This window comes from Charadrius vociferus, unplaced genomic scaffold, assembly GCF_000708025.1.
Source record: "Charadrius vociferus isolate BGI_N301 unplaced genomic scaffold, ASM70802v2 scaffold202, whole genome shotgun sequence".
Classification (NCBI taxonomy): Eukaryota; Metazoa; Chordata; class Aves; order Charadriiformes; family Charadriidae; genus Charadrius; species Charadrius vociferus.
In genome coordinates, this window is record NW_009647242.1 from 16,558 (window position 1) to 27,873 (window position 11,316).

At 42.1% G+C, this 11,316-nt stretch overlaps 1 protein-coding gene across 2 annotated transcripts in view; it reads left to right on the plus strand.

Moving 5' to 3' along the window:
- The first annotated feature begins 9,715 nt into the window (after positions 1-9,715).
- LOC104281910 (myosin regulatory light chain 2, smooth muscle minor isoform) overlaps positions 9,716-11,316 on the plus strand; it is a 5,215-nt gene continuing 3,614 nt past the window's right edge. Inside the window, exons 1-2 of one of the 2 annotated variants that reach the window (XM_009879967.1) lie at positions 9,716-9,910; positions 10,079-10,240. In XM_009879967.1, coding sequence (XP_009878269.1) covers positions 9,727-9,910; positions 10,079-10,240 — 346 coding nt within the window. In that variant the 5' untranslated portion in view covers positions 9,716-9,726. The remainder of the gene's footprint in view (positions 9,911-10,078; positions 10,241-11,316) is intronic. The other variant, XM_009879968.1, reaches the window with a different exon arrangement.

The window sequence follows — 11,316 nt, forward strand, 5'->3', positions numbered from 1 at the left end:
TGAACTTCAAACGGCAACAAATAGCTCTTTTACCACACTGAAAGCATTCAGACAATGTAAGTCCGAGTAACGGGTGAGTAATAATCAGAGTCAAGAACATTTTGGATATCAGCAGTTAATCTGCCACTGGTATTGCCCATGTACCCATGTTCCTATTTTGGCTTGCTTACTTAATTTTTCAAATTCTACTGTCATTTTTAGGTAACCTCCTCCTTTGGAAAAATTATTTAGGATGCCAGTAACTCAGAAACAGTATTATAGAAGCCAGGAACAATATAGAGGCAATCGGAGATCAGTAAATGCCTCTCAAAATGTAAGTTATCATGAAATGTTGAAAAGCAATACTGGGAAAAAAATAAGTTCCACACAGCTCATTTTTGTTATGCTCTGGGCAGCAACTCCATAGAGATCACTGTTTTCCTAAACTTTTGATATATTAGATGATAGGAAACTTTTAAGAAAAAAAGAGGCTGATCCCCTCCCATTTTCCTCTGCAGCCTGTGTGCCTGTACACATACTGTGGGACCACTCATTTCGGGTAGGAGCAAACTCAGTTACTGTGAGCAAAGCGCACAGGCTGCTGTCGTAGCACGTCCTTCACAAATCCTTGCACTAGACCTTTAAAAAAATAACTTGTACTGCAAATTTCAACCATACAGAAATAAATACTGCCAAGGAATCTTTTGAGACCAAATGTGTGATATTCCCTAGAGAACAGATCATACATAATAGACATTGCATCACAGGGTTTAAGGGGTCACACAGTTTGCTGGAATGTAGTATATCTAAGGGAAGCTGTTTACATGTTTCTCAGAAGCACGTAATTAACAGGAGAGCAGGAAATCAAACTACCTCCTGGAAAATCCCAACCGCTTGCTGTGTGCAGACTCCTCTGACACGCAGCTGTGATTCCATCCCTTAGTAAACCAGCCTTGCACTGTGATAAAGCTTGGGAGTCAGTTACAAATACTACAGGATTAGGCAGGTCAAGACTAACTTTAACATCCGTGCCGAAAGGAGCAGATGGTGCGTGACAGCAGCATTCATTTTAGCATGCTTGTAAGCTGCCACTGCTCAATTTTGTAAGGTTTATTTAATCCTTAATTCGCAATTTCCTCACTTTGATTATTTTAGGGTATCAGTGAGTACAACCTCACTAAATATTGAACTACATTTTGTTTGGGGTTTTTTTTTTTCCTTATGAATGTTGTGGGCATAGCTCCTTGGGAGTTAAAAGACAGCATTTCACAATAATTTCCAGCTTCTGTCTAGCATATTCAAGTAAGTGGGTGTAAAATGAGGTCTGCAAGCCCTTAGTATTTGCTAAAATAGAGTTGGCGTGAGACACAAGTAACTTTAGCCTTGACTGAGCATTGCATCTAACAGACGCTTGTTTTTTTCTCTATTGAATTCTTCTTCCTTAACTGTGAGCTAACCATCTCTAACGCAATAGATTTTATACTGGCAACATATTACCACCCCACAAAAAGCATGTTGATTTTGAAAGTGCTCCACCAGCCAACCAAACTTGCATAGGCATCAGCTAATCAGAAAACTGGTAACAGCTTGCTTTTTATGTCAAACACCTGACTAAATACGTGTCTTCTTGTTTTCTGGGTATGTTTTAAAATACCATTTTAGGCCTTTGGCCAAGCATTGAGCACATTTCATTTCCTTCCTTATTTGAACATACGCATTGACAGATAGATACAAACACTAATTTAACATGCGAGGAGAGGGCACGTATCTATGTCCTTAGTTTAGCAGAATTAATTAGATGTGTTTGAAAGACTGAAGGTTTCTCTTCTTACTAAGGAATACCTTATCAACACTTATTTTTGCATTTCACTGATAAACATTGAGGAACCATGGTGTCTGGCAATATTTCTGTTTAAAACTAATGCAAAAAGGGGAGAGAAACCCACAAAGATTTGGCTAAAATTATTGCAATTTACCAGCTGGGATAAAAAACAATGGACATAGAGCACAAGTGGCAGTACAGTGACTTCTTGATCATAGAGAACGGGTAACAAAGGACAAAAACCTGGTAGAAATCAACAGCCCAAGATGTACTTTTCAACTTTTTCTTTATTTTGAAATTTGCATTCTTATGTATAAAGGACTTTGGACTTGGGAATGCAAGGAGCACCTTGTCTGCTGAGTCCAGTCCCTTGATACTGTGTCAAATATGTTTCAGTGTCTATACATACAGTGATTGAGCTGCAGATTTAAAAAAAAAATATATTGGGGGGTTTCGTTTTCTCCTGTTTTACAACACTTCAGAGACTGACTTTATTTTATTTATGTTCCATTACATTTCTCTGCTTTGTCCTTGGCCCTGGCATATCATTGTCATACAATGCGCTAGAGGACTTATATCCTCGCCTGTTCCTCGGCTATGCACACTGGAAGTTACCAGAAAGTCAAAACAGAGCTATTTCTCATTTTCAATATTGAGAAAGAATATATCTTTCTTCTATAGGCTCTGGTACATTCTCTGAGAGCATTTACTTTTCATGCTTCAACATCTACACTGTGGCAGGGACCAGCTGGGAAAGCAGTAACTTACTCTTTTTATCCATGAGGTCTTTGAATGAAAACAGGGAATAGCCCGCAGCTGGTTGGAAGTCTTGCTCTGAGGCCCTCCAAGAGACCCAAGTGGAGACATGCATTCAGAATCCCTGCTTTCACTTATGACTCCTCAAAGGTTTTTCCCTTTGGATCACAACGCTGGAGCTATTTTTGGAGAAATTCCAGAACAACTCTGGGACACACCCAGCATCACAAAAAGAATCACTGATAGAGCATTGGGCTTGGGATAACATGACAGAGACAAAAAATGCCAGCTGGAATCAGGGAAGAAGGGATGGAAAGGCAGAGGGATGAGCCAAAATATCAGGTGAAGCAATTGACAGTCAAAACACTTTTGTTTAATGACTGTTTTGACCTAGAAGTGACTTAGAACAAAATTTGGAAATGTTTGATTGTGCTGTCAATACTTAACCTCTGCAAGTAGCATTTGCTACTTTTGTTGAACAGTGATAATATGCTCATAAAAATCTCTTAACTGGCAAAACCATCCAACTTCCATGCATTTTTAATTCTTAATTCAATGTGAAAATCACAAATATGCTTTCTCATCTAGTCTCCCTTTTTATACTCTTTTGTTTGTTTCCTATGCTTATCCTTAGTCTTATTTCTATGATGACCAAAGGTATGGAATAGCCGCTGTACAAGAAAAATTACCTAAGTGGGAGTCTATGCTACAGCTGACAGAACTCTCAAGAGCTCTCTAAAAGCAAAAGTAACACGAAAAGAGGCTGACACACAATTCAGCCTTAGCATTTTTTCCAAAATAAAGTCTACAGCATTGAATAAAAATAGGAATAGGTAGGTTCAAAACCAGTAAGGTAAAGTTCTTCATGTAAGAAATAGCAACCTTGCAAAGGAATCCAAAAACACGGGCAAAGGATATTGTGGATGCTAAATTTACATCAATTCAAGGACTACATACTAGGCAAGCTCATGAAAGTAGTTCATTGTGGGTTACTGAATACCACATCTGGCTCAGGGTGGCTTACCCCTCCGTGAGTTAAACATAGAAGAGGTTGGGAGAGGATTCTGGGAGGACATCACAGGCTTCCTCGACTCTTACTCTTCCCTCCATACCTACATAGGCCATTGCTGCTGCTCTCCCCTTAAGAATAGGCTAAAAGCGCCCAGTGCTTGCTCTCCTCCAAAAAGAAGAGGAACTACAGAGAAAGAGATTTAAAAAAAAAAAAACCCTGAGGATTCCAAGGTTCAGGAAAAAAACAAAACAATAAAACCTTCTAGGGACCTGCTAGGGTAGACCTCACAGCATCTATTATTTGCTCAAGGCATCCAAGGAGCCAGTTGACACATCCCAGTGGTGCTCCACCTAGAAATGCAAGAAGCAGGAAGAGGACACAGCTGCTGAGCTTCCCCTTCCCCACTTTATGGGCCAATTCTGACTTGCTGAAAAATCAGGGTGAGACTTGGACAATCTCATTTAACCGCAGCTTCATGGTTCTCACCTTCTTAGGAGGCAGCAAGACCTGAATGTTGAGCAAAACTCCAGCTTGAGCAACCCTGACAGGCTGGCTCTGCTCCTTGCTGGTGTGTAGGGCCAAATGCAGGCGCTGGGGATGATCCTGCTATTTTTTCTGGCCTTGCAGCAAGCAAGCGGTACATTATGACCGCAAACAAGTAGACCAGTCCCCTGGCCCCCACTTTTTGAGTGCAGTTGCCTTGTGGAGCAGACAGTGCAGACACAGCCCATGGGAATGGCAGCTCACAAAAGGATGGATAAGACTTTGCTCCCTGCTTTCCACATCCAAAATACGCATCTCTTTACAGCTAGGGCACACTGGACTAGGCAGACTTTTACTGCAAAGCCAGGGCAGCTGTTCCTGTAACATTAATGAGATTCATAAAGAAACATCATATGACACACTGATTCTGCTTCATTAAGCAATTGAGTTAATCACAAATATTTGCACTGTCATGATAACTCAGCAGAGGTGAGGGAATGGAGAGAATTAAATTAAAGGAGGGAAAAGGTTTACTGTAAATTCCTTGCTGTCTATTGCCTTAGAACTTAAGTATGAAACAGATAATTTTGAAGGCTTTTAGATAGTCCAAAGAAAACAAGTCTAGGAAAACATTTCAACAGCACCAAAGTATTTGAGAATTTTAGATGGAAAGGATAGGAAAATTTTACAAATTTTACTTAAAAGGGTTTTTTCTTAAACAAGACTGACATAACTGAGAAAGAAGGTGGGAGCACTGAAGGAAAATGTAGTAGAAAGAAGAAAACTGAAGGAGTTAAGAGCTCAGCATTTAAAAAAAATCAATTTTCAGAATGAATTAATTAATTCATATTCTATATGGTTTATGTAGGAAATTATGCGGTAGTGAGAAATAAACAAATTTTGGGCATACAGTCTTGGATGTGGTAGTGCAAGCGTTTTTCTCCAGCCCACAAAACAAACGCTGTATAAAACTGAAGCTTATCACTAGGTGGCACTGTTTCTCGGTACAGTACCCCCTGAGCATCCCTCTAACACACAGCCTGGGAACTCCCCGGCCCCCGGCGCTCCCGCAGTGCGCTGCCTGCGCACAGGACAGCAGGCAGGGCACGCTCGCTCTGCACAGCAGCTGGAGCAATCCTTCACTCCGGACACACTTGGCACTATGTGGTGGCAAAAGTTTGGATGAACCACTTGGCAGCAGAGCTACTCATTTCAACCTCGGACTTCCCAGAACACGCTCTCCCTAGGATGTGCCTGGACTGTTCTTCTAGAAGATCCCGAAGGCTGCCTTCAAGTCCAGGCCTGCTGTCCCATCAGATAGTGATCTGCAAGCACAGCTCTCCCTGCAGTCAGGGAGTACCATCAGAGTGCAGAGGAGCCTTTGTACTCAAGAAGGGAGCCTGCGTGCTCAAGAAACAGCCCCTGAATTCATTGTACTCTCAGAAACAGTCTGTAAGGCAGCAGGAAATGGGATTACAGGCATTACCTTCTCCAGCATCAGCCAAGGATGCACAGTCACAGGGAACCTTCAAGGCTGTAGGCAGCTCACAGGTACCATCCTCGAGCAGCATCCTCTCCACAGGGAGGTTTAAACAGCAGAAACAAAGTCCTGTTCACCCAAGAGATCATCACAACAGATCTTCTTAATTAAGACCCATAGCACAAGCTAATACATTCACAAAAAAAAAAAAGACGACCTTTACTTTTTTTTCCCTTTAAGATTTATGTCAATGAGTATAAAAAATAGTCCCCAAATATTATAATAGGCAAAACAAATCCCTTTTTTCCCCCTTAAAATTTCTTTAGTGGTATCATGAATGCTGAAATCAAATAAAATTGAACCATTTGTAAAGGCATTGTACAGATTTACATGGTCTGCATGTAACAACTTCTCATTCCATTATGATGTGACAAATTGAAGACAAAAGCTTTAAGAGAAAGAGGGAGAGAGACAGACAGATGATTTTGTCAGTGAGAACTGATCTCATACTGGGCGAGTAATATTACAGTACCTATTCTCTTGAACATTAAACACTGGGAACAACATACATGGTGACAGGTATCATATAACACCTTTGTAATAGCATGAAAAACAATACAATATAGAGTTGCATGTTTGTAGCAGTAGTTCAATTTAAAGTAAGTGATGAAAGGATTTTAAATTAAGATATCAAATAACTATTTTCATAATTAAATTTCAACATGCAAGTCAGTTGTTCAAGATTATCGTGGAGTATTTTAATAACTCTATTACTATCTCGGTGTTTCTACTGCTTCCCTGCCCACTCACACTTTGCATATAATTATCCTGAAACTATGTGACATGTCTAGTAAGCACAGAGGATTTTCCCCAAAAACTCTTTCCATTAAAAAGCTCGTGCACTCAATTCAGCAAAGTTTAATATTTTTTCCATTGCATTTTGAGGCAAATTTTAGAAAAGCAGTACTAAAATTCATCGGGGAAGTATTCTTATGAGCTAATTAGGCCAAATTCTCAGACCTCATGAAATAACTTCTGGTTTGAGGGGAGGGCAGGGAAAGAAAGTTGGGCCTTTTAGCAGTTAAAGTGTCTCACTTCGATTTTGGGACTGCAACTTCTAGATTATGTAGTAAATTCAGTATGTACAGTGCCCAAACGTAATCCATTTACATTTGTAAATATAATTCGTAATTTCAGCAAAAGCTTGTTCATCTATTTTTTCCTTTCCTCCTTAGGAGTTACTGTTTACCAAGATAATGACTGTATACCAACAAAACCGATAGCAGGTAGGAAAGGAGTTGAAAGAATGATGAACTGACAGTGCTGCTTTCCCATCTGACAGTGTTTCAGAATCTTTTTGTGTACTGGACAACAGCTTCTTAAAGCTCAAGTGATTTATAGGGGACTTCAATACGCAAAATGTGAATAAGCAGTAGGTTCAGAAAAATTTCAAAAATTCAAAAGCAGTCTTGGGCTAAACCAAAAAGCTTCTTCTGAAGGCATTTCAGACCCCATCCTCAGGGGAGCACTAAAAAGAGCTTGTACCTCAATTTCTTTGAGATCCTACATACATATTTGAAGAAAGAAAGAAAAAAAAAATGTTATCCTTTGCACTGTTTTCATGAAGAAAATATAAGCAAGAGTAGGAGCAGGTCCAGAGGAGGGCCACAAAGATGATCAGAGCACCTCTCCTATGAGGACAGGCTGAGAGAGGTGGGATTGTTCAGCCTGGAGAAGATAAGGCTCTGGGGAGATCTTATTTCAGTAACTAAAAGGGGCCTACAGGAGAGCTGGGGAAGGACTTTTTACAAGGGTGTGGAGTGACAGAACAAGGGGGAATGGCTTCAAAGTAGAAGAGGGTAGATTTAGAATCGGTGTTAGGAAGAAATTTTTCACTCTGAGGGTGGTGAGGCACTGGAACAGGTTGTGCAGAGAAGCTGTGGATGCCCCATCCCTGGAGGTGTTCAAGGCCAGGCTGGATGGGGCTTTGAGCAACCTGGTCTTTTGGGAGGTGTCCCTGTGCGTGGCAGGGGGGCTGGAACTCGATGATCTTCGATGTCCCTTCCAACCTAAACCATTCTATGATTCTATAATACATCTTCCAGGGGGCTTCTAATCTATGGCTGTGAAAGGTGTTAAGTCTTGTTCACTGCAGGAGACTTAAAGATGCAAACTCGAATTTTTCTGATGCCGTAAGCAAAACACGAGGAAGCCTGAGTGTAAGGGTAACACCTGACACTGAATTCGGGCAGTATGGTACCAGACGACCAGGCTTCGGTTTTACCTCACTGCCGTGACACCATAAACCCGTTAACTCGGCGGTCACCGGCTATGGCTTCAGGAACACGGACCGAAGCTCCATCTTCAACATGACTCATAAAAAATAAATAATAATAAGCGCCCTCCGTCCTTTCCTCGCTGACCTCCCCCGGGCTGCACCAACGCTGCTGGAGGCGGGGGGTGAGGAGAAGCGGTTGCGGGGACGTCCCGAGTCAGCCGCCATGAGGAGACGGAGGGGCGGGGGGAACTGCGATCGTTAAGGGGAAAGGCCCCGCCGCCGTTTCGCTGCCCTCCGCCCCTTCTCTCGCCGCAGCCCCTGTCGGCCCCGCCGCTCGTCCCCCACCCGCCGCTCAGGAGGGGGATGGTTTCTCCGGGAAGTACCGGAGCTGCCGCCACCGCCGCTTCCTTCCCTTCCGCCTGTGTCTCATCCCGGGGTTCTCGCAGCGAGCGTTTGGGGTGAGGGCGCGGGCGATGCCGGCTGGGGGCGAGGGGTGTGTGTGGGGGGGTTATGGTTGAGGGGCGGTGGGGAGAGTGACCGTTGGGACCGTTGGCGGCAGCCGTTGGGGCAGCTGCTGCTGAGGAGAAGCGATGGCGCCCGGCGGCGAGGTGGAGGAAGGGCCCCCGGCGCCCTTTTCTCTTCACGGGGAGGGCAAGAGCTCTTCGACTCTGTGCGGCCTTGAAGCCTAGGGCGGTGTCCCGCTTTTGAAGAGAGATCCTGCCTCCGGGTCAAAAAAAAAAAAAATTATTATTAAAAAAAAAAAAATCTTCTCAGTGATGTGCTCGCTGGGGAACTGAGCGTTGCTGCCGAGCTTGATTTCTCCTCTCAAGTCCAAGCTCAGGGCAAGGAAGTGGGCGCCAGGTTGTTTTCAGGTTGCAGCCTTCTGTGGTTAAAGCTGAAAGGAGCTGCGTGTAGGTTTCCTCCATCCCTCCCTCCCACTTGCCCTGAAAGACAAATGCATTCTCCCCCAGTTTATTTCATAAAATCTTTAAGCTCGCTCTGCAGCACTGTTTAAGGGAAATTTCAGCAGGCTTAGCAACAGGTAAACTAAATGATAGTGGGAGTGATGGAATGGGCCGTTGCTCTGCATTGTTCAGGCCCAAGCTCGGTTAGCCTGAGTGTAACAGGTGAAGACACCTTTTTCTGAGCGGTTTTTCTAGTGTGATTTGATTGCTTTTCCTTTTTGCTGAAAGGAGTAGGCAGCAGAAGTCAAGAAGTCAGTTTTCAGGTATGGCAGACCCATACTATATTTCACGTAACACTAAATGCATAGAAGTAAATGGAGGTCAGGCAGAACTTACTGGTATGAGCAGAAACATAGCTTGCACAATTGTCTCCTAGTTTTAATGTGTTTTAAATAATGGAAGGCAAAGCAAGGACAGAGACATTATACCAAATAGCAACTACTTACCACTGTTGTGTCAAGCATAGGCACTTCAGAGCTCAGGTGCACTGAGCTGAATTTCTCCTTCCCCTACTACCTAATATTACACAGTTATTGTATATCCATATCCATACAGATGGATAGTTTTCACAAGCTTAATAACAGCTCTTAAAACCTTGCTTTGCTCTTTTAGATTGAGACCAGTCTGAGTTCTTGCAGGTACGCCTATCAAGAAGGGATCCCAGACAAAAGCTATTGCACTGAAGACTGAAGTGCAAATTTAACTACTAACTTCTGTTAGTGACTTTTTTTTAGTTAGGAGTCTGTCTTTCATTTGTTTATATTTTCTGCTTCTCTTTTTCATTTCTTGATTAGGGAAATTGTTCTTATGAGAGGAAGTGGAAGTGTATTAGAGGTGTTTTCTGTCTATAAACTGTAACGTTAAACCTTAGTACTGCTTTTTTTTAAATCGTAACTCTGATCTTACTGTATTTACTGTATTTGCTTTTCTCCCTAGTGTCCAAAAATCAACATGTCTAGCAAAAAGGCAAAGACGAAGACCACCAAAAAGCGCCCTCAGCGTGCCACTTCCAATGTATTTGCTATGTTTGATCAGTCGCAAATTCAAGAATTCAAGGAGGCCTTCAACATGATCGACCAGAACAGGGACGGCTTCATCGACAAAGAGGACTTGCACGATATGCTCGCCTCCCTTGGTAATGTCACTTTTCTGTTTATGCTTGCCAAGCAGATTTGTGCTATTATAATTAAAATACTGAGCTTGGGATAGCTTATGAGGGGTGTCCCAATTTGTGTTACGCTTTTCAGATTACTTTTTCTTTTGGTTTGAAAGCTAAACCAACTATGAATCCCTTTACTTGTAGGAAAGAATCCAACGGATGAATACCTGGATGCCATGATGAATGAAGCTCCAGGCCCCATAAACTTCACAATGTTCCTCACAATGTTTGGTGAGAAGTTAAATGGCACCGATCCAGAAGATGTAATCAGGAATGCTTTTGCTTGCTTTGATGAAGAAGCAACAGGTATGTGGGTGAAACTTAGCTGCTTGGTGGTGGGGGAGGTGGTACTTTTACATTTTTTATTCGGGTTTCTAAATACTGTGCTGATTTTCGGACCATTATAAATGAAGTATGACACAGTAATCCTTCTAGATAGTATATTCTACCAAGTAATGAGAATTTGACTTATTACTGAGTGAAAGTAAAAACTGGCTGTTCCGTGTGAGTACTTAGGACTAGGAGTAACGTTCTTCTGTGAGGCTTTGAAGAGTCTTTTAACTGTGCAGTGTGTATGTTCCTCAAAGTGCAAAATAAGATGCATTTGCTCTAAGAAGGTGAGGAGGTCAAATTGGTAATATGTCATTTTCTATGGCATTGAAAAGGTAATGGATGTCAAATCTATAATACAACTGAGTTTGTCTTTCCCCTACAGTAGATCTGAGATGCATCTGAATTCTTTTATGTTTTTAATATTTCAAGACAGACTGTCCAGACTACGTAAAGTCTTTAAACCCTCATCTTGCCCAGTGTATCTTATGATTGTGATGACAAATGCTATGTGTCATGCCCTCACCCACAGCTCAGTTTGTTTTCAGATTGTAGGAAGGGCTGTAGCCTTAATGATCTAAAGATAAAAACCAGGTGGGGTCTAGAAGATAGAAGACAGATTGGACTGACTTGCAAGTGACAAGCAAGGTGGGGGGAAAGAGGAAAATGCAGAGCTCGGTTTTATTGTATCAGACTTCCAAGGTTGTCTCTGTAATCTTGAGGTTAGAGTTTATGCTTTTATTTATTTATTCATGTAGACTAAGATTCCAGAGAAGTGTGTAGCAAACGGATGAATCCTTAGGGCAATTCTGCGGAATTACAGAACATCAGCACTTCGTTGTGAACACATCTTAATGGTGCATGCCGAAATTATGTAGCCTCTGTACTGGACACGTCACTGCACCTATAACTTTCCTCACAACTGCCCACCACAATATTTCAGTCTAACCTGTGGATATGTGCTATGAACCTTTCAAAGGATATTATTCCATTTCAAACAGCTATTTTCAGTCTGTGTATTTTTAGCACCTTTTGCCTTTTCAAAGAGCATC